This window comes from Rhipicephalus microplus, chromosome 3 (genome assembly GCF_043290135.1).
Source record: "Rhipicephalus microplus isolate Deutch F79 chromosome 3, USDA_Rmic, whole genome shotgun sequence".
NCBI lineage: Eukaryota > Metazoa > Arthropoda > Arachnida > Ixodida > Ixodidae > Rhipicephalus > Rhipicephalus microplus.
In genome coordinates, this window is record NC_134702.1 from 69,944,001 (window position 1) to 69,967,939 (window position 23,939).

Here is a 23,939-nt window from a genome sequence, read left to right on the forward strand (position 1 = left end):
TGGACGTGAGGTCCAGACCATGCTGGATGCGATGCTTCCACACAATTACGATGCTTTGATCACTCCTGATGCTGTGCAGCTTACCCAGTACGCCGAAGAAGCACGCCAGTTAGCACGCCTACACATTACGCACCAGCAGAGTACAGACGCATGCCGCTACAACGCTTGCCATCGACAAGTTGAATACCATCCAGGCGATCAAGTTTAGGTGTGGACTCCAGTTCGATGCAAAGGATTGTCTGAAAAACTGCTAAGTCACTACTTTGGACCATACAAAGTCTTGCGACGCGTGAGCGATGTGAACTACGAGGTAGTCCCTGACGGCGCCTTCTCACCACGACGGCGAAGGCACTCCTCAGAGATCGTCCACGTGGTGCGCCTGAAGCCGTACTTCACGCGGTAGTGCGACTGCGCATGAACCATATCGCTGTTTTTGTGTATGTGCGTATTTTTTGTTGGTTCGCCCCGACTTTGCCTTTGTACTTTCCGAGCATCAGAGTGATGCATTTTTTTTTCTCAGAGGGGGAATAATGCCACTTGGCCGCTAGTTACGGCGAGCGCAAGCGATGGCTGCCCGCGAGAATGGAAGACGATGTTCTGGGGCAGCGCGTGCTCTGGCCAGTTGTTTATTATTGAAGCAGCCATCTTGCCAGGTTTCGGTGCGTCTCCCTGCCGGCTCAGTTCTTCCTAGTTGAAGACCTTTTGTAGCACGTGACAGTATATACTAGTTCACTGTATTCATGGCGCTGCGGCCCAACGCCCGCTAAACATTTCTAAAACCAAGAAGGTTACGCCCAGCGAGTATAACGTAGCAACCCTTTCTTGTCAGATAGTGCTCAATGTACATGCCAATGGCTGCTAAGGCGGAATGAGAGACAGGGGAATTCGGCTTTTAGTTAACGCGCACGCTGTCAATCTTTTATTGTTCAAAAACGCACAGGAGAAATCTTCCACCCTCACCAGCTTGCAGGTCAAAGCGTAAGATATGTTACGTACTACGACGAGAGATGAACGGGTGCCGCTGTAAGGAGCTTTGCCCCTAAAATCTTCTATACGGTATGTCGTTGGCGTCAGCAGTCTTGTTATCTTCAAGGCGGAAACTGCCACTTACCTATAGGCACGGGTATATGCATGCATAACTGAGGTGTCATTCACTTTACCGCCATCAAAGCTTGGCGGTTAAACGTTGTGAAGCCTTGATGACCGAAGCACTTCTTGCGCCTACCAAGCGGAACGGCGTGCTATTTCGCTTCGTCTTTCGAGAGATAAGGCATAAACTTAGCAAGGACATAAAAAAAGATGCTTTGTTGGCACAGACTGTAACAGCTGAGGTGTTGAAATGACAGCTATTAGGGTGACTGCGTGTGCATTGGCTTGAAATCTGAGAGAAAGAGAGAGAGAGAGAGACGATAGGTGAGTGATTGCGCTCGCACGTGCACATAAGTATAAAAGAGGATCAGGCCCTTTTCGTGAAGCACAGTTCTTAACAGAGAGATCCCTGCGAAAGGGGAAGAACAGTACACCATACTGAGGTATGTATATATCACTTCATTTAATAATCGCCCGAGTTTTGCGTCCCAAAGCCATATACTATTACGAGGGACGCCGTAGCAGAAGGCCCCGGAGTTGTTGATCATCTGGTATTTTTAAAATCCGCTTAAACCAATATACACGGGCCTTCCAGCATTTTATTTCAATAAATATGCGACTGCCGGGGCAGGGATTCGATCCCGCGACCTTCGAATCAGGATTCTGGCATTAGAACTCCAGACCACCGCAGTGGGTGTAAGTAGAACTCAGGACGAGGCATCCGCCTTTTTCAGTGACAAACGGGAAAGGACTCGCGGACCATACGCTGCGTGTTTAAGAATTTCATTTAGGTTCACCCGGCGCAATCTCCACCAAACTTCACTTAGAATTCCAGGGGACCTCACCAGGCGTAGCGCAACGTTACTGTGCCGCACGTGATTGGAAGTGACTTTCACAAAAGCGTACTCATTTCGCATAGGAATGTCACGACGACACCTGATGGGGCTCTGGCAACACTGACGAAACGATAGAACGCATACCTTATTTTTAGATGCGAAGCAGCTTATTTACGGGGCAGCTTAGGTCTCAGGAGACCATCCGCTCCCCCACTGCGCATGCGCCAACCCTGCCGCGAGAAGGTGGGAAGCGGTGGGGTGGAATAAATGGCAGAGCGCTGCCTCCGCTTCGTTTCTCCTCACCCGTTTATGTCTCCGTGGCGCCATCAGCCAGAATCCTTCTATGACGTATAAAACGACATGTGGCTGTTCCATTGACGTCTGTGCGAAGACCCTATATATTAGACCTCTCACTAAACCTTATTCGCTTCCGAAACGAATTTGAATGCGGAGTGGACTCTTATAAAGTGCCCTTCTACCTACCAATCCAACAATTTCTCTTTTTTTTTTTTCAACACACAAGGTGCGCAACGCCATCTGTGGCTTCTTTTGGCTCCAGGTGATGGCTCCCGTACTCGGCTACTGGAATATCAGGTCCCTGGGTCAACCAACCCGCAACTTGCTCGTCTACAAAGGAGTGGAGTTCGAGGACAAACGGTACGAGTACGACCCGCCACCCGACTACGGTGTATCTGCCTGGCTGAAAGACAAATTCACATTGGGCCTGACGTTTCCGAACCTTCCGTACTACATCGACGAAGACGTCAGGCTGACCCAGAGCTTGGCCATCCTCCGCTACCTGGGAAGGAAGCACGACTTGGCTGCCAGGTACATGCTACATGTGGCCGTCTTCCCGTTTCGACAAGATATTTGAATACCGATGTTCTGTGTATATTTTTACACTGCCGTACTCATAGATAAAACTGGACCAGTTTGCCAGCTGTATATTTTTTTTTACAAAGCGTGTGATTCGGATTGTCAAAGTGGCTCACTGTCTGCGAATAATTCTAATGATGAGCAAAAAGCCGCCGTTCACGACGGTCACTGTGTTTCGGGAAGAGAAGGCCAAACACACGTGTGCGCTTGTGGTTGAAACTGCATACAATGTTTTCCACTATACGGAGCCTTTAAAAAATTAAGCTTTGTTTCAGACGCTTGAGAGATCGATAATTCAGCCCCGCATTTGGTGCTTCGCGCGGCTACTTCACAAACTTCTTTTAGTTCCGTCGGAATACCGTCCACGCGCTTCTCTCTGGTTCTTTCGGAACTGAATGGAAGTGAGTCATATTCGGGCTGGCATTTGTACCGTCTTTGTTCCTAAAGTCCACGGTTACCCAGTGATGTTCCGCCCCCATCCACGCACACACATACTATAATTACACGAGTCTGAAGTACTGGCGACATTTGAAATTAAGACTAGTCCCTTTTCTGCCGCACAACAAAAGCATGGTTTTATTAATTCATATACTGTTAGTACACTGCACATTGTGGACTTCAAGTCTAACACAATAGTGAACGCGGATCGATATAAATCGGATCGATATAAATCTATCCGCGATGATATTTACGCGGATCGATATAAATCGATCCGCGTAAATACCAAAGAATTCCGAAAGGATATGCTTGTGTGGAGCATGCGCCAGAACCGATTACAGCAGATGAAGGCGTACTCTGGCCGCTAATTATTGGTCGTCACAGGTCACCTCAACTTGAAACTTCTTGCAATATCATAAAGATTCCCTTTTTCGTTTTGACTCAAAATTGCAGGCAAAAATTCCCCGGAAAAGGGAAAATTTTCTGCACGGAACATCAGTGCAGTTACCATCAACTATATTTGCCAGAGCGTTATAGTTGCTCTATAACACAACATGCAAGACCTGCAAGCCACCAGTTAGGCTGCCGCAGCGGTGCGATACTTTCTACTTAAGTATGTAGAAAACGTGCTCATTAGAAGAACATTCTTTTGTTACTCTTTAATTATAATAGCCTGAGAGTTCGTCACCTTTAATACTACCAATAATTCCTACAAGAAAATATTCTGCATTTCTTTGCTCAACGTCCACTGCGCCAGAGGTTGTGTTAAATAAAAGTGATTCCGAGAAATTACAGCAACTGCAGCTACGTTTCCAATTCTTAGTCCACAATATCGTGTTGTCACTAAGCTTTTTTTGCCACTGGTATTTTTCTGTTATTGCATTTCACAAATGTTTTGGCGTACAGTCGTCAACAAGCTTAACTCGCTCCGTAGCGTGATCTGGACTGCTCGGACTAATGCGAGCCACGAAGCGCAGGGCGCTGTCGGCGATATAATGCCGTTGGTATGCTTGGATAGTACGTCATATTGCATGGCTAATATCTCGGCAACAGAACCCGGAGCTACGCGGTGATGGTGTCAATGCAGCCATTTCAGGACATGCTGCGGAACGTCCGAGTGAAGCTTGCTGACGGCTGTGCACTCTCGTAAATAGCACACGATCCGTTGTCGATAGCATTGTGATCACATATAGTTTTCAGACTTCGCCGTCTTCGAGTTTTTAAAGGCGAAAGCCTGAGGTGCCTCATCAAAAGCGTAAACAGACCATCGGCGTCCCGAGGCAGTGGCGTCGCCCCGCCGCGGTGGTCTAGTGGCTAAGGTACTCGGCTGCTGACCCGCATGGAGCGGGTTCGAATCCCAGCTGCGGCGGCTGCATTTCCGATGGAGGCGGAAATGTTGTAGGCCCGTGTGCTCAGATTTGGGTGCACGTTAAAGAACCCCAGGTGGTCGAAATTTCCGGAGCCCTCCACTACGGCGTCTCTCATAATCATGAAGTGGTTTTGGGACGTTAAACCCCACATATCAATCAATCAATCAATCGAGGCAGTGGCGTCAGCGCGAGTGATGAAAAGAAACCATGACGTTATTGCGTCACTACGGTGTCACAGGTCCCCGAAATTTGTGACGTCACCTTATGACGTCGTCGCATGACATCCGCGATTAGTCAGGGGTGGGCCGGTTGCGGAGGCAGTGCAAAACAAGGTTAGGTGCAGATAGCTTGCAATGACTCCTACCCTGGAGCATTATAGAGGGTAGCGGGACGATCAGTACACCGATTCAGAAGAAAACGATGACGATAGTCATTTTGTAGTCGTTTTAGGCGAATGAATACGAGGCCATGTGAGTCTTGTGCTTCGTCCATCGACTGCAAGCACCTATAAAAAGGTGTCGTTGATTTGTTTCTTTCTCTATGTAGAATTGTGACCTAAGTATTCAGACTAGGTCCTCTTCCCACCTTACGCAACACCCTGAACCACAGGCGTAGCCAGGGGGCGGCACACCGGACACGGGGCCCCCCCTCCCCAGAAATTCATTTCACCAGAGTGAAAAATGACCATTTTTAAAGGGTGCCGCCCCCCCCGCCCCCCCCCCGAAAAAAATTCTGGCTACGCGCCTGCCCTGTTTACGGTTTTTAAATGATGTAAAAGCATCAATACAATTATTATGATGATAGTGATGAGTTCAGTGAAAATCTCCTTACTGAACAGCCTTACGCAAAGTGTCCTCGCTGCTCTTCTTTCCTCATTACAACCAACTAGGAACAACCGGGAGATGGCGGAACTGGACGTGATCGAGCAGCAGGCTCGGGACCTATGTCTCGCGCTGATCAAGGCGTCTACACCGGATACCAAAGCCGAGGGTGGCATTGAGTCGTACGCCAAAACGATGGGCGAGACCCTGGGAGGGCTTCCTAGCTTCCAGGAAGTTGACGATGGGGGAGAGGCTCACGTACGTTGATTTCCTGCTCTACGAGGGGCTTGACTGGCACCGAGAGTTTCAACCGTCGGTTGTGCAAGGGTACCCGAACATCCCGGAGTACATGAAACGGTTCGAGCATCTGCCGAACATCCAGGAGTACTTCGCCTCCGACCGCTACGCCAAGTGGCCCATCCTCGGTTACCCCAGGACGTGGGGCTTCAAGAAGTCTTCCGGGTGACAGACATCGGGCGCTGCTGCAGTACGCTTATCGAAATAAAGTGTCTCGTTTCATCCTGTACAGTACGTTGACCCTTTCGCGTAAGACCGAAGCCCGGTAACTACGTTGCGGATCGATTGCTAGTACAGTACACACCACTGCACGCGTTAAGTGGCTCCGAAACGATACCTCAGCCTTCAAGACGCGTCATTCTTTGAATACATAATACTTTAGAACGTCGGTTAGGTGCAAAGAGAAAAAAACCCTTATAACACTTTTATATTATTGTTGTTTAAGCTGTAATAACCCAGCAGTACCTGATGGTGGCTTGCCATGGTCGGACGGAAGTGTTAAAACTTTCGCCATGAAGTACTCCGGCGAGGTTTCACGACAAAGCTATTGAGCACTGTAAGAATTACTTTCGTTTGTCAGCTGCGAACTGTCACTACTTTTTTCTCCGCACCTAGTCTTCCATATGTCATCGCACCGTGATAAAGAAGACGCTATTAGCACCCATTCATCTATCGACGCAAGTGCTGGCCACGTGCTCCCGTGGTTTCTAGTGTTTTGGACGCCACTCTGTTTGTGTGTGCCTTTGTGTGTGACAGTATGTGCATATATACAGATACAAAATTGAAATCGTAAGGGGTAGCCGGAGTTTGAACCTTCACCCCCATGGTATTTTTTTTATTCAGCTGGAATTTGTAGATAGCAGAAAAACACAAAAATTTACAGCTAGAAAGATCTAAGCTGTCTAATCGGATGTTTCGCAAACCAATGAATAACGTTCTCGCTGATTGAACATTGATATGTGGGGTTTAACGTCCCAAGACCACCATACAGTTATGAGAGACGCCATAGTGCAGGGATACGGAAATTTCGACCAGCTGGCAACTTTCTCACTGGAACTTCTGGCCCATTTTAGCTGGTTAAAATATAATTCAATAGAAGTGGACCTATCAAGCAATAAATCATAACACAAAAAATCATCCGACTCACTCCATGCACAGTCAGCAAAACGCGTTTGATTGTGACGTCACTGCGTGCACCGTTCAGTCGAGTTTTCCAGTCTGACTGCAGCGCCCATATAGTTTCATACAATAATACCTAGAGTGGAATCTGGCGCTAGTGTCTACGCGGGCTCCTTCAGCGGTGTTTGTACCCGCATGGGAATGATGCTAAGTACAGGCTTCGGATCTGCTTCGGATGGATCACGTTCTTGAGATTCGCGACGCTTCTTTTTCGAGTGTAAAACAACATAATATGAAGTTATATTAAATTGAAACTTGCTTCATTCCGTTGTACGCAAACTTTCTTGCAAAAAGGATTTGTGACCATGGCGTAGAATTGAAACATGGACAAATTTAACCATCAGGGTATATGCATCGCTCTGCCATTTCGTGCCCGATTTGGCATCAAGATTCAAAAGAATTATTTTTTACAACACTTGAAAAGAAACGTGCTTGTTTTTCTCTCAAAGCACAATATCAAGCAACCAGTAGATAAAGAAAAAAGAGCGGGGAGCGGAGGCGTATACAGTGAGCTTCTACGAGCACCATTTATCTTACTTTTCAATTTACTAGCTATACTATAATACCCAAACAGATGATATAGTTGCGCACCGTAGGTAAAAAATTCCACCTTCCATGTAAAGTGTACGGCCACTGTATTGCGTTCACTTTGATTAAGAGAACAAGCTGCAAGCAAGCAGTTAACCCACCACGCATTTCTCGCTTCGTGAAAAAGCCCTGGTATAGAAGAGAAGTTATATCCGCAGTTGCGGTGAGCTTCATTTAGCCCGGGTATGCGAAATGGTTCTTTTAAGTTTATACACGAACGATCTACATGGAATACGTACGCGAAGATATTAAAGATTGCTTTTTTATTTCATGATTTAACATAGGCTGGATCATGAATCATCCGATGTCGCCATGCATGGCACCTCAAACGGCAAGCCGTATCGTTTTTATAGATTCCCTGAGCTATTAATAAAAAATAGGGTTTCCTTCATCTATCATCAATGGCTCGCATGGGCCGCTTCGCTTGGCAACACACCGTACGGCCGGAGCGGTCACTCGGTGTGTGGTCCGCCAGCACTGCAAGACTGAACAACGAGAAATGAAGAAAAAAACAATATACAGATGGAACAAGAAAAAACAACGATAGTAACTGCGGAAACAGAAATATTAGCGACCATCTCTCAACCCAAAATACTTGTGCTTCTTATGCGTGACGGAAGGCGAACGAAAACACCGTTCCTGTGAATGTCTTGTTTTTTGCTCTCAAAATTTCCCATGATCTATGCTTCATCTCACCCAATCGCAAGTTTTGTTAAGCTATATCTTTCTAAGTATCCGTCCTTTCCTCGTCGGCGTTACTCGCTACGCACGGCCGTGCCAGCGCAGCGCCTATAATCGACTGGCGTGGCGAAACGCGTATACGACAGGCGCACCAATCCAACAAATCCTCTTGCATCTCACATGGTGTCGCTCTGGTGTGGGTGGGAAGGAGAGGGGAGGGGGTGTCGAGCGTAATTTTCGCATCCCCCTGTCGACAGACACCCGTGTTGACAATTATACCACCACAGACCATGTTCCATGAGCGGCAACTCGACGAGAAAACCACTGAGACTAGGTGGGAACGTAACGAGGCATATCTCACACAATTTCCTCGTCTTTGTGTGCTACCGAATGTATTTCTCTAACATCCAACATACTTTTAAGCTTCTGTATGCTACGGAAATGCTTCTACATGCTTGTATGCGACAACATTGCGACAATGAAAAAAAAAAAAAAAAGAGGTCACTGTATGGACTAAACAACAATGTCAATGCAAGTCCGCTAAAAACGTTTCAACGTTTGAACTAGCATTTGGACTATATGTGTATATTTCTAAAGCCCAGGGTTATTGTTGACAATATCCACCTGTATGTATGGACGTTGTATAACAGAACGCTTGATACGTGCACGCCAATGAATAGGCTGCGGCAGCGACGTGTCAGTCTCTATACGACAGCATACATCATCTTACTGTGCTCACTATAGAGACGAAGACTCTACAGTAGCTGTTCAAATCTCTTTAACGGCCTGCGAGTACGTCACTTCCCATAGTACCACCGGTGCCGCCATTAAAACATTTTACATTCCAGTGTTCACATTCCATTGTACATTCCGCTACCGCAGGTTACGGTAAATAAGCAAAAATGTGATCCCAATGGATTTAAAGCATCTATTTCTGTGTTTTTAACCCTCAATACGCTATCTCTGCAAATCTCTCAGCTTTAGTTTGCCACTCATCTGTTAGTTCACCTCACAAATGTGGGGCCACAATCTCTTAAGTAGCTCAAGTCATATTGTAGATAGCAAGGTGATAAAATATCACACAGTGAGTAGCTTTCGACGTCTCCTTTTATCGTTTGAAAAGGCGAGAGCCTTAAATGCCTCATCAAACGCGAAAATTGACCGTCGGCATCGCCGTCGTCAGCACGAATGATGCAAAAAAGTCATCATCACGTGATCATCGTGGCATCATAGATCACCAAAATATGAGACGTCATTTTGGAGCCACTATGACGTCACGCAATCATGAAGTCCCTTTCTGCTGTCATCACAATACACCGTTGATTGGTCGAAGGTGGGCCAGTCACGGAAGCCATGCAATGCGAGGTGACGTGCACAAGCAATGCCATGAAAAGCCAAGTTATTTATGCCGAAAGCTTACAGAGGAGGTCACAGGAAGATCAATGCACCAATTGTAAAAAAAAAAAAAGCACCAGGCCTGCGCTGAAGGCGCAGCACAGTCACAGCGAAAGCTAGAAGAATGGCCTTTCAGAGCCTTTTCAAAATACTCATTGGGTATTGCCATCAAGCACACTTGCTTTATTATTAATGCCATCAAGCACACATGCTTGATGGCATTAATAATAAAACGACATTAATAATAAAATTTTTGGGTAGTAGGTTGGCATTCGCTATGCTATTTTGCGTCATTCTTCTCAGAATCATGGTATCCGCTAAACACTTGCGAGGAATTTCATGCCAATTGTTCATGCAGTGGGATGAATAATTATGGCTGAAGTGGGTATGCGCCACAGTTTATAGCTGAACAAGAACAAGCTTTTGTAAAGGGTTGGAGTATTGGACGACCCACTTATTGCGCTCTTCGCATTGTGCGACGACTGGTTGTTCTTTCGCTATTTTAAAACGCTTTATAATTCGTATTAACGGGATTATTTCCAGGCATCAAGAATGCCTAAGGCAAGCTTGCCAAAAAGTCCTTAGCATCGGCGTAGCTCAGGAGTAGAATACTGGGCTGGCACCCAGCAGACCCGTGTTTCGAGCCCCACTGTGTCTTTTGTGCTAAGTTTTGTTTTTTTTTTTTTAGGGGCGAAGCTCCTTATATAGCGGCACCCGTTCGTCCCTCGTAGCCGTTGTAGTATGTAACAAGTATAACATTTTGACTTCCAAGGTGATGCCAGTGAGAGATTTCTTTTGTGCGTTGTTGAACAATAAAAATTGTGCTCAATGTACATGCCTATGGCTGCTAAGGGGAAATGAGAGACAGGAGAATTCGGCTTTTAGTTAACGCGCACGCTGCGATTCCCATTAGCAGTCATTGGCATGTACATTGAGCACTATCTGACAAGAAAGGGTTGCTACCGTTATACTCGCTGGGTGTAACCTCCGAGTTTTAAAAATGTTTAGCGAGCGTTGAGCCACAGTGCCATGAATACAATGAACTTGTATATACCATGAATGAACTCGAGGTGGTTAAAAATGGGAAGTAGATACGAAGCGCAAGCCGTAAGAAAGTAAAAGACGAATTCTCCGCCTCTCATTTCCCATTAGCAGCCATTGGCATGTACATTGAGCAATATCTGACAGGAAAAGGTTGCTACGTTATACTCGCTGGGCGTAACCTCCTTGGTTTTAGAAAGGTTTAGCGAGCATTGGGCCGCAGTGCCATGAATACAGTGAACTAGTATATATACGATGAACTTGAGGTGGTTAAAGGTGGGAAGTATACCCGAAGCGCAAGCCGTAATAAAGTGTGCGTGTGCCACCTCTCGTTTAGTCCTTGGAATGTCCGCTGGATGGCGGTTCTTCTATATGGGGAATATATGATGAAAAGAAGCGAGATGGTGGTACTTGGAGGGTTGAATAGATGGACGAACGGACACACAGACAGATGCATGAATGGACGCATGAACGGACGCAGGCGCGGATGCATGGACGGACGCACGAATAGACGCATTTACGGACGGGCGGATGGACGCATGGACGGTCACAGAGACAGACGCATGGACGGACGGAAGCAAGAACGAATGGACGAACGAATGCGTCGCCCCACTCTCCATCATTCACTCCGTGGATATACTGCCAATATTTTTTTTTTTTCTGATTTCGCACTATGTGGTAACGGACACTGGCGGCGGCGGCGGCGGACAACTGCGCGTGACCCGAGTTGTGATCTCATAACAGCTTTTGGTGAATAAAAGAAAGAAAATGGCTGTTCCCTTCGATTCTCCTTGCGCAAATGCGTGAAGGACCCCACGAATCTTTTTGTTTCACCCTTCGATTTCAAGCACCAAAATAGCCTTGATTTTCTTTCTCTATACATAATTATTACCGCACGTCTTTTCTCAATCCTGATTCAATGCTCTGAAAGCGGTTTATAAATAATAATAAAGCAAGATCGCGATTATTACGATGACTTTAGCGAAAGCCTTCTTGCTGAACAGCGTTACGCTAACTGTCCTTGCTACTTTGGTTTTTTCATTACAGCCAACTAGGAAGAACCGGGAGATGGCGGAACTGGGCGCGATCGAGCAGCAGGCTCGGGACCAATGTCTCGCGCTGATCGAGGCATCTACACTGGATCCCAAAGCCGAGGGTGGCATTACGTCATTCGCCAAAACGATGGGCGAGACCCTCAGACCCTGGGAGAGCTTCCTAGCTTCCAAGAAGTGGACGATGGGGAAAAGGCTGACGTTCGTCGACTTCCTGCTCTACGAAGGGCTAGACTGGCACCGAGAGTTTCAATTATCGGTTGTGCAAGTGTACCCGAACATCCCGGAGTACATGAAACAAATCGAGCACCTGCCCAACATCCAGGAGTACTTCACCTCCAACCGCTACACCGCGTGGCCTATCCTCAGTTACGAAGGGACGTGGGGCTACAAGAAGTCTTCCAGGTGACAGACATCGGGCGCTGCTGCAGAACGTTTATCTCGAATTAAAATGTTTCATTTCACCTTGCGCTGAAACTTGGGCGTTTCGCGTAAGACCGAAGCCCGGTGACCACGTGGTGGACCGATTGCCAGTACCAGAGACTCCACTGTGCACGTTGGGTGGCTTAATGCTAACAGAAGCGCATGTGGCGCAAACGGTGACGCAGCCTTCAATCTGCGCCACTTTTAGGAGACATAGGACTTTATCGTGTCGACGAGGTGCAAAGAGAAAAAGCACCCTTAGCACGCTTTCCTGTGATCATTGTTTATGCCGTAATCTTAGAAGTAGCTGACGGTGGCTGTGAATTTGTAATTTGGACGAGCAAGACTAAGCCCCCGCATTCGTCTATTTCCCTCTGTTTATTTTTCATTCGACGAATGAAAGATACAAAATACCGAAGTTACCTATTCGATGCTTATAAAATAGGAAGCAAAGTTCGGTGTAAAATTGTGTACGGTGAGGATGACGCTAAATACGGGGCCATTTTCTTTCTAATACACTTCCACCGTAAAGTGCAGGAGGTCTTCAGAACTAGAGGGAACTACAATTTCGTACAATGGAAGCGTTCAACCAGTTTTCTTGAGGAAAAAAAAAGGGTGCATTTGATGTGGCACGAATCTGCGTAAGTATAGTCAAGGAAGAAAGGGCGTTTCTGTGACTGCACCAATGCATTTCGAGCCGCGCCAGGGCAGCAGTCGTGGTTGACATTGAGAGGAACGTGCTACGTTATACCACCAATTATCGCACACCATGCAGGTGCGAGGTCTTCCCTCGGAAGGGCTTTGCGTCACGAGCATGCCTATAGTTAACGGCATCGCTTAGCCGCTCGCATGTATTTGTCTCCCTTAACTGTTTCCCATGCTTGCAGGTGCAGAAGTAAGGCACACGCAACCATGCATTATACAGATGTAGCGCATACGTTTGAGAGCCAACTCTCGATGCCCCAGTAAGCGGCAAACCTTTACGATTCTCGTGGCCAACAAGCCTACAAGAATGCACGGAAACGTGAGCCCTGAAAAAAAAGGGTAAACAGTCGTGATGACACAAAGCTATTTGGTCCGAATGGCGATGTTCGGCGTGCTTTCGCTGCAACGAGGCGGTTTCAAGCGATGCTGAAACTTTAGATTTGTGATGAAATGGTTTCAAGCAATGCCGAAAAGCGATTTTATTCAGGTGTTTCCGAAAGCCGAACGCGCTATGTCAGAACCGCTTTAGAGGTGTTGTCTATTTGAGCAGGAAACTTTTGTACATAGTGGAAGTGTGTTATAAATTGCAACAATACTGATTGCTGGCCTAGTTAGTTCTTGCTTAATGACATGCTTTGGCCGCAAATAACACACACACACACACACAAAGTGCGTTATTTGTCTATGTGTTATTTGAACTTTGTGTGTGTGTGTTATTTGCGGCCAAAGCATGTCACCATAAATTGGCTTGCCGTTTTTAAGAAAGGTTTTTTTTTATTATGCCTTTTCGTTAAGGCTGCTCTTGGAGCAAAGTCATCGACGGTGGAGAAGATGAAGTTATGCTAATTGCTAGCTGACGGCCATCTCGGTAGCGTTCGTCATAGAAATGCAAAAATATATCTTGTAAGCATTACAATAAAACGAAGAGGTGTGAAGCCCAAACAGGCGCTGTACTCCTCTGTTGATGCTATGTGCTGTCATCAACATACAAGGAATATCCTACATCGCCAAGATCCTCGTGATGAAACACAGAGCATGTATGTCGAGGCTGTATATTCGTGTCATCCGAATAGAGTACGCTGCGCTTCTACGGATAACCCAAAAGAAGAAACGATTCATTCACACGTGTCGCAGCGTGTGAATTAAGTTTTTTTTTTTCTTATGTACTCGTGCACAAAGAGGCTGATGCGTATAGTGCAACCTGTTCCAACGGCACACCAAGGAGTTCAAATAGAAACTGCCGGGCGTGTCCTCCGTCCCCACATGATTACCTATTTTAACAAGCTTCGAGTCAGTTCAATTCGAATGCAACGTTCGATCTGTGTGGTTCCTGTGCTCTGTTTTATCCTTTTGTTTTTCTTTCATGGTCGCACAGTGATGAGGGTGGCGATTTGGACTTGTTGGTATGGTAGCATGATAATATATGGTAGCGCAGACAAAGGACTTCTGCGCTACCCTATATTATCACACAGTGATATCACGCTCGTATTAGCAGCGGTTGGGACGTGATGCTCAATGTGCTTAAACGGCAGAAAAGTGCTTAAACGGCAGTGCTTGGCAATGTGCTTAAACGGCAATGTGCTTAAACGGCAGAAAAGGCGAAAACAAAACTCCCTACAATGCGGAAGTTGAGGGTTTGTCTTGTCAAGCATCCGGTTCGGGCGCGCAATCTCTTCTCGCGCAATAGCACGTGCGAAGAAGAAAAAAGCAAAACAAAAGAAAAACGCACCGATATAAACAGCGGCGCCGCGTGTGTACACACAATGATAACCGTTATGCGGAAAGGGGGTGTGGTATGTGTAAAACGTACATAAAAGGGACCTCGCAAGTGGCGCCCCTCACGCTCGCAATGGCGGCGGCTGCCATTGCCGAGGTCAAAGCACCGTCAAAGACGTGATGGAGAGGGCAAGCCGACGCTGCACACCCCGCCTGCGTCCGGTCCCTTTTCTGGACGTTCTCTTTGCCACTTCGCTATAATCGCTCTGTTGCCGCGCTGCAATCTTTGCTACATTTTCGCTTTGAATGAATGTACGCGGGCACCACGTGACGCCAGAGAGAGAGAGAAGGTGCAGACCGGACTGGCTTGTCTGGGCAGCCGTGCATCGGTCGGCGTACGAGTGGATCAGTTGACGGCAGGGCGTACTACAGCGAAGCATACGTGCGGAATCGTCGCGAGTAAAAAGCAAGCCGGTAATACATTCGCGGGTGTCGTTTGCGAGAATTCCAGGGTGTGCCGAGGCATCTGAACGGTGAGTGAGCTGCAGCGATGCTTCTTCTTTTTGAAGACGATAGCGTGTGTGATACGCCGCAAAGGGTCGCCACGTGGCCCCGCCTATTCTTCGCCGGCTCGCGGTGAGTGTCAACACAGTTGCGGCCAGTCTGGAGCGAGCGTAGTTTTGCACTGGCTCTGCTGAAAAGTACACTTTACCTGTCTTTTCTCGCTTGGGTCACTCACGCGAAACAGAGAAAAGGTAAACAAAAGCGCAATTTAACGCAATATCGCCACATGAAGCTAAAACGTGCACGAACGAATATTTTCGAAAACCTAGTTGGGCACTGAGCTCGGCTTTCGTACTTATATAGTCAGAGATGGCAGGGTAAAAGCGACTTTTATTGACAATAACCACAAGTTCGTATTAATCTAAGCTAACTGTGCTCAGCCACATAGCAGTTCGTTTAGATCGCGTGGTCCTGGTGCAAGGTAGAAAGTGTAGCATTGAGAATGCAGCGCCATAATATGCGAGGAGCGTTAAAGATCAATCAATCATTCAATCATTTTAATTCCTTTAGATAAGGTGGAGTACAGGACTAAAAGCTCAAGAGCTTGACGAGGTCTTGACCCCGTTCACAAGTTTACAAAGCAGCAGGAATGGCAGTCAATCATGTACAACTAATATGAAATAAACATATAGGTATAACATCACAAAAAAGAATTACAAAAAGGTTAAGAAAACAGTGCTAAGATAAAAAGAAAGTAGTTGAAATGTATGGTCATGATGTGACATGAACATGAAAAGCAATAATAAAAAGGAAAGAATGGGCATAAATTCTGAAAGATGTATCATTGAGAATAATGTATCAGTTGGGCGAAGTGTTTAATCTGACAGTTTTGTTTAGAGGAAGGGTCGAAATCTTCGCGCTTTGATAAGTTTAACAAAGAAGGTAGTCTGTAGGACAATGATTGTTTGTCATAAAAAGTTCTTGGAGTGGGTACAGTCCAAACTTCTTTGTGCCTGGTGAGTCGAACACTTGTGTTCACGCTAAGTTTAGCAAGATTTATTGTGGTATTGGTACCATGTTAGACAAACTCTTTATAGCATAACATCAGCCTGTAATTGCACAAAAAGAAAACTGGAAGAATATCATATTTTATAAAAAAGAAGTTTTGTAGAGGACAGATAGTGTTCAGCCAATAATAACAATCGAAAAAGCGATTCTCTCTTCCGGAGGCAGGTAATGGAAAATTCCAAGGTTTGGCAGATACCTGTCAGGTCAGAAAAAAACTTGAATGGGGATGATTCTGGACGTTAATCAATCGAGTTTATTTTAGAGGCCCGACTTTTCGAAGGCGGGCCGACATCGCTTTCAACAACTAGAGACGTAGAGAGGTTGGGGAAAGGAAAAGACGCAACTTCTGCAGCCATCGAAGAACTAGCTAGCTTATCTCCAAAGTGCAAATTACCTGCGCTCCTTCCCCTCCCTCCCCCCTTCATTGGTCGAATTGCGTGTTTGGAAAAAGTGCTTAACGATTTAGAGTACTTGGTACTCTACTATGGGAGAGCTGAAAGCCGTCCCTTGGGCGTCATGTTTAATGTCCCAAAACCACATCAGATGTCACCGCACTCGCAGCGACGTGCCTGAAAGTCGAATGTTTAGAAAAAAAAATGCTAAACGATTTTGAGTACTTGGTACTCAACTATGGGAGAGTAGTAAGCCGTCCCTAAAAAGAACACAAATAAGTGAAAGAATGCATATAAATACGTGAATGCTCGAATTCAAAAGAAAACAAGCTCCGCAATGGATGCAAAAGTAAAAAAAAAAAGCGGAATGGCGCGATGACGTGCTTCTCGCAACGACCTTCCATTGGTCACAGGGTTTCTGAGGGTAAAAGGGAGAACTAAGCAGTCTTTGAATGCAATATAAAGGGTCCTCAGTCGGCATTATCATAAAAAATGCGTAGCCATAACTCTATACTATAAAAGGTCGTGAAATGTCTGATTGAGTACGGGGAGGCAGGATAAGCGTGCGCAGGGTTTCCTTTCAGGGGGGGGGGGGGGGGGGGCGGCAAAGGTTAGTCGCAGCGCACCCCCTTCCTCTAGGTTACGTCAATGTATGGTACTAACATTGTACCCCTCTTCCTAATATATCCATGCATGTGTGGGGCTGACTTTGCACCCCCCCCCCCTCTTGCCTCACCGTGCACATGCCTACGCAAATGCCGTCGCACTGCAGTCACTTGAACGGCTGCCAACAGCGGAGGAGCAGCTTTATGAACACAGGATAGAAAGAAAAAAAACAAGCGAAAAGGAGGAGTTGAGAAAACGCTTTTTATATGCGAGGTTCAAATATCTCATATGTACGCGTACGCGGATTACCGAGCCCACAATTATTCACACAACGCCAACTCGCCAAGGACAAGTGAACTGCGAAATGCCTTTAGGGCTGCCTGTTTGTGATTCTGGCAACTACCGCGACCTCCAACTACTTTATTCACAGCTCCGCCCAAGCACTCTCCCATACCACCGGATTCTAATTTCTCGACATGTTTCCTCGCTGACGGCGCTGTCATGAAAAAGCCCACGCCGGGAAATAACAACGGGAGTATGTAGAAAACGAAATAATAGCCAGCGAGCTAGTTTGACTACAAAAAAAAGTATATTGAGACGCAAATTTTCATTTTTTTTTTGCATCAAATGAAGGGCCAAGCTCTCAAGAATCCAAAACAATTTACCGCTAGACGTGGGTGCCCCCTGAAAAAAGGAATTACAGTATATTCTTAAGAGCTAGTTTCGGTACACAGAGTACCCTAGCGTCTCAACACAGTATGAACGCGTTCGTGCAAGATATCGTGACGTTTCCCGGCTGTTCCACGTTGAGGCTCTGTTGGTGACGCACAAGCGGCCATTTTGGAAGTTTTGGTACCTGATGTCATCACAAATAGCCATACTGCAGTGTGAAGACACCATAATTAGTGTTTAGCCTGACGTAAAGCTATACTGCCGATCTTCAAAGGTGCATCATAACTAAATTGACTTTAGTGTCAAAATAATTTATAAGTGCGTGCGTGTGTGTGTGTGTGTGTGTGTGTTGTGTGTGTGTGTGTGTGTGTGTGTGTGTGTGTGTGTGTGTGTGTGTGTGTGCGTGCGTGTGTGTGTGTGTGTGTGTGTGTGTGTGTGTTCTTTTAGTCTGTTCGACTCGGTATTATTGAGAACTAACGGTAGATAATGCCTGGGGAAGTATATGGGATGTCATTAGAAGTAATTGCAGTTTAAACGTGTGGTGGAAAGAAAAGTGGACGAAAAGATAACTTACCACCGGCAGGATCCGAACCTTCGACTTTCTAATAACGCGTTCGATGCTCTATCACTGAGCTGCGGGGGCGGTGATCCCCCCTTGCAAATTTTATACCCTAATGTGCATTTAAACGTGGAAGTGTCAAACAGTGCCACCTGTTGTGATTGTGGCGAGTGCACTCTTTCTTGTCTGTTTGGCGTTAGATAGTACGCAGCAACAGTTGGCGCTGACTGAAACTTCCATGTTTAAATGCTGTTGGGACTCCGGGTCCTGCCGGTCTCGTTTTCGGTAGCTGGCCCCGTCACAGGATCCATCGTCCAACAATTCAGCGAGAAAGAAGCGCCCGAACAAACGACAGAGATGTATTTACATGTGGAGAAGTGATCAACTGATCCAAAGAGAGAAGAGTGAGAGTGATACAAAACGTCTTCGGCATTTTATAGCGCCGCGTTGTTGACACTGGGCGCCTTGTCCGCATCATCAGCCAATACGGTATCCCCGGCACCTCGGCCACGAGGGAGGGGGAAACACCTCTCACAACACATGGAGTGGCACAACCTAACACGAGGTCCATATATGGTCACGGCGCCCTAAAATGTTACCAAACATGGTCACGAACGCACAGCAGATTCCGGAGTTCTCCCGGTGAGAGGAGGAGCCTGATTGGGGAGGTGGGGCATATATATATATATATATATATATATATATATGCAAAGTAATGCTGGCTAGCTGTGGCGAAGTACAAGTACAATACGGTACTTAACAAAAAGTGGGCATAACACAATACTCATGTAGTATAGCTGCACGCACCACTCACAAAACACAAATCGTGAGATGTGTGGTAACAAATGACTCACGTTTAATATATGTTGCCAGTGCTTATATACGCGTTTAAGCTATGCTGCCTGTGCTTATCTAATCTGCGTTTAAAGAACGACAAAAAAAAAGGTCTTTGCACCCTTCATGGGTGCCGCCTCTGATGGCAGGCAATCGAAATCCGCGAACTGATGTTTTATCAACCGATTGCCGAACGTGTCCAGCAATGGGTCCCCATCCAAGGACGTCTGCGGACGACTGTAAGTTAGGTGGAGCGAAAAACTTTCGAAACTTGAGGGCACGGAAAGAATATATAAGCTTGCGCAAGACAGTGGTAATTGGGGACCATTGAGAACGGTTTTACTCTTGCAGTGCATAAAGATAAGATGTAGTTAATGATAACAAATCTGCGTATCTGCCCACTGGAAGCGTCTGTAGACCATATACGTTAAAATTGCAATTAACAATAAAACTACATACAATGCCACCATAACAGCCGCAGCGCGTGAATGGAGGTTTATCTCGCATGACCCCTTTATTCGAAACAAACGGACTGGCCCGTTAGACAATTTACACAGCCTGCCTCGACAACCCTTACCCATTTGAAACGCGAAACATAAAAATGCGAAATGCGTTTACGAAGCCGTTGCTGGCTGCCATGTTCTTAATGCGTGCTTATTGGAGCATGAGAACGCAGAGCAGGACGCAGGCTTAATGACTGTGGTAAACTGTATAGCGCGAGCTACGACACAAATTAAGCGGATACCATCGTCGTGGGTCCGTCCAGACGACAGTTGTGTGGGCCAAGCGGGAGCTATACAATAGAACAGATGAAAGGGCGCTTTGATTGAGAGGTAGGACAACGCTTGACACTAATCAAAATATATCACCTTTGACATCCTGCGCTTTGAAGCCACTCAGGGATGAGCTGACTCGTCATTCCAGATGGAGTCGGTCCGGCTCCGAAACATCGGATCTTCAAGATAAGATCGCTAATCGGTCCTTTGTTTATTATAACAGAGAGCTTCAACTAAGGTTCATATTTACGTTGCGCTGTTGGAGGCACTGTTACACAAGAACTTGGCGAAAAAAATTGACAAGAAAACACATGTGCCTATTGTACTTTCTATACCAGCTCCAATACTTGTCACAACTTAACGTAAAGGTAAAGAGCTATCAACTTTGCACACATCAAGTTCTGCTTACATTAGCTTATACTGTGTTATTTGTATGTTTTAGCTTACTAAGCTCCTGCCACCTACGAAATAAATAAACGAAGCCTCATGAAGCAGTCGTCTTCTTCAGACTGAGGATGCGTTTGCTCTCACGTTACAGGACACCGACAATGGCTCCCATAGTCGGCTACTGGGACGTCCGTGCCCTAGCGCAGTTCATTCGCAACCTGCTCGTCTACAAGGGAGTCCAGTTCGAAGACAAGCGGTACAAGTTCGGCCCGGCGCCGGACTTCGACCGCTCCGACTGGCTCAAGGAGAAGTTCACGCTGGGTCTCAAGTTCCCCAATCTGCCATACTACATCGACGGAAACGTCAAGATCACGCAGAGCTTGGCCATTCTGCGTTACCTGGGAAGGAAGCACGACCTAGCCGCCAGGTTGGTAGGGCGAGGACTTCGTTACAGTGTCATTCTTAGTTAAATGTCATCCCCAAAGATTACCATGCCCCGCCGCGGTGGTCTAGTGGCTAAGGTACTCGGCTGCTGACCCGCAGGTCGCGGGTTCAAATCCCGGCTGCGGCGGCTGCATTTCCGATGGAGGCGGAAATGTCGAGGCCCGTGTGCTCAGATTTGGGTGCACGTTAAAGAACCTCAGGTGGTCAAAATTTCCGGAGCCCTCCACTACGGCGTCTCTCATAATCATATGGTGGTTTTGGGACGTTAAACCCCACAAATCAATCAAAGATTACCATCATAGAAACAGACGTCAATGCTGTGAGTCAAAAAATTACATACTTATTTTCTTAGGCTGCTTACGTCAGACGCGAACAAGGAGAGCGGAGAGTAGATATTTGAAACTGTGGCACACATCCACGTTGAACTGGTACAGCCATCTCGTGCTCGACACGTTGTCGCCATCTTCTCGTGTTCTGAATGTATTGGCACGTACGATCACGCTACCACATCATCAACATAAGCTTATGTGTACTGTAGTTAGTCAGTCGAGATCTTTATTAAACGGTCCTGGCGAGTTTGAGCCACCAGGGTGTCCTCGGTGGACATCCAAGAACGCTACCACATCATCAACATAATCTTATGTGTGCTGTAGTCAGTCAGTCAAAAACCATATTAAACGGTTCTGACGAGTTTAAGCCACCAGGGTGTCTGTCCTCGAGGGATACCCTAGCAGCCGCTACTGCATAGGCGACACCCAAGTCGGAGCAGAAACGCTGTCGCGTTCCGCCAATTCTTGGGCCTCTGGACTGCGTTTAGCTGGTTTTGGAAATTGGGGCTCGGTGTGTAGTAGGGCGAATAATTATTCCGTATTTCGTAAGCTGCCCCGCTCTTGATTTCAGTTAATTCTTAAACATAGTCTACTACGAAAATGTGCTTAAAATCTTTAGTAACGCAGTCTACTACGAAAGTGTACATTTGCTTGAAATTCGCATGGATCTTCTATAGTTTCTTTACAGTTAAGTATTTGAATTGCGATGTCCTGAATGTTTTTTTTTTTTTGCTAACCACACTGCCGTCCTTGTTTTTTTTTTCACGAGCTAGGATGTAGGCCTAGCAAAAAAAGAACAGTCGTCCGTTTCCTTCTGCCTCATCTCGGTGGCATTTAACGTTGCCTTTTAAGTACACATTCCAGAATAAAGATTGATATTGTTAATATCATGAACTTTATGATGTAATGTCATCGGCAGTGCTTGCCCGAATGCATCTTTCTGTGTGTATATGCGATTATTGTATAAACCAGTCATCACTCGATACCAGGCGATGACTCAGCCTAACATCACCAGGGATACCACTATAGGATCGCTATCACCACCCCTATGGCGGACTACAGTATAACGTTGATATCAGCCATTGTCGGTCGCGATATCTTTCTTTATAGTTTGTTCGTAACTTTCCTCATTTCGCTGCGAAAATTACCATGGCCCTTCTGAAATTTGCCTACAGCCCGGGCATTGCAGTCTTCATAGCTTACAATACTCTTTTTTCTTAGTGTTCTTTGAAATATTTACTTTACAAGAGCCCCGCCATAGTGGTCTAATAGATAAGGCACTCGGCTGCTGACCCGCAGGTCATGGGATCGAATCCCGGATGCATTTCTGATGGAGGCGGAAATGTTGTAGGCCCGTGTGCTCAGACTTGAGTGCACGTTAAAGAAACCCAGGTGGTCGAAATTTCCGGAGCCCTACAATATGACGTCTCTCATAATCATATGGTAGTTCGGGGACGTTAAGCCCCACATATGAATCAATTACTCTATTAGAGCGAAAGAAAATTATTGTGGCACACTCCAAAGTTATGCAGGAGGAGGCGTTGAGACAAAACGCTGACTGATTGTTAAACACTACGTTTCCCAGGAACGAAGACGAGACCCTGGAGCTGGACGTGCTCGAACAGCAGGCCCGAGATCTGACCACGCGGCTTATCTTTGCCACGGCCCCGAACCCAAACTACGAAGAGACGATCAAGGCGTACGCCGACAACATCGACAACGTGCTGAAGCCCTGGGAGGAGCACCTGGCCAACCGCGAGTGGGCCCTGGGAGACAGGCTGACGTACGTGGACTTCCTGCTCTACGAAGGGTTCGACACTCACCGCGAGTTCAGGGGCGACGCCGTGCAGCGGTACCCGCGCATCGTCGCGTACCTGAAGAGGTTCGAGGAACTGCCCAACCTGAAGGAGTACTTCGCGTCGGACAAGTACCACAAGTATCCCATCCTGGGACCCCACCGCAAGTGGGGCTTCAAGAAGTGAAACGCCCCCACTGGCTCCTGGCATGCCCAGTTGGAGGCGCAGTTACCGCGCCGCTGCTCGCCTCCGGAATAATAAAGGTCCGTTACCTGAATAAAGTGATCCACTGCGATATCGGTACTGCAATACCCACAATGTGGAAAATGTTTCATGAAACGAAAGAATTGCCATCCGCCTGTTCTGTATAGCAGAAATCTGACTCGCAACGACGGGCACGATGACGGCCTTTTACACAGACCTTTTACCACCGAAACTTGTTCCCTGCTATTGGTTGGATCGAAGGCGTGGCCGATATTCCTTCTGTACTTTGGTATCTAGTCTCATGCTTAGATCACACTGCACCGCAGCAGCTCCCCCGACTCTTATAAAACGGTCATTTGGCGATGAACAACGCTCCATGGAGACAGCGAATGAGGCAGCGTTAGAGAACAGGGACCCATAACAAGCTACCGTTAGAGACACCTAACTACACAGTGAAACACGCTTGCGAAGCTCCCATACAGTGTCTCATGCTTCCCACATCTCTCTCTGTTGACTTTTCCTGAGCGTTCATCAGCATTGCCTCTCTCTTATTTTTTTTCTCAAGGAGTTTCTGATTGTGCGAGTCGGCAAAGATCTCCATCGAAGCGCGCTGTACCATGACCGTAGAACATGGAAGCTAACGCTGACCTCTCAGGTCGTATAGTTAGTGTATGCGGAAGATACGCATTAGCACCTTGATGGTGGAACCATTACATAGGAATAGAGAATCAACCTCAAAGCTGAAGTCCCGTTAGTTAACACTGCAGCCTAAGACTGCGAGCATCCGGCCGCATACTGAACACATAACTGATCGTAGGCACCACATTATAGCACGCTTGCATGTCACTATATTTGACATTT

General features: G+C 46.7%; 2 protein-coding genes and 1 pseudogene across 2 annotated transcripts; all 3 read left to right on the plus strand.

Moving 5' to 3' along the window:
• Positions 1-1,491: 1,491 nt before the first annotated feature.
• LOC119173842 (glutathione S-transferase Mu 1-like) lies at positions 1,492-5,958 on the plus strand (annotated as a pseudogene).
• Positions 5,959-11,679: 5,721 nt separating this feature from the next.
• LOC119161073 (glutathione S-transferase Mu 1-like) lies at positions 11,680-12,072 on the plus strand. The gene has a single exon (XM_037413407.2). It carries the CDS (start codon positions 11,680-11,682, stop codon positions 12,070-12,072), a length of 393 nt encoding a protein of 130 aa, XP_037269304.2.
• A 2,767-nt stretch (positions 12,073-14,839) lies between these two features.
• Positions 14,840-23,192, plus strand: LOC119173832 (glutathione S-transferase). Its single transcript, XM_037424619.2, has 3 exons — positions 14,840-15,040; positions 20,457-20,732; positions 22,664-23,192. Exons 2-3 carry the CDS (start codon positions 20,467-20,469, stop codon positions 23,058-23,060), a joined length of 663 nt encoding a protein of 220 aa, XP_037280516.2. The 5' UTR covers positions 14,840-15,040; positions 20,457-20,466; the 3' UTR covers positions 23,061-23,192.
• The last annotated feature ends 747 nt before the right edge of the window (positions 23,193-23,939 follow it).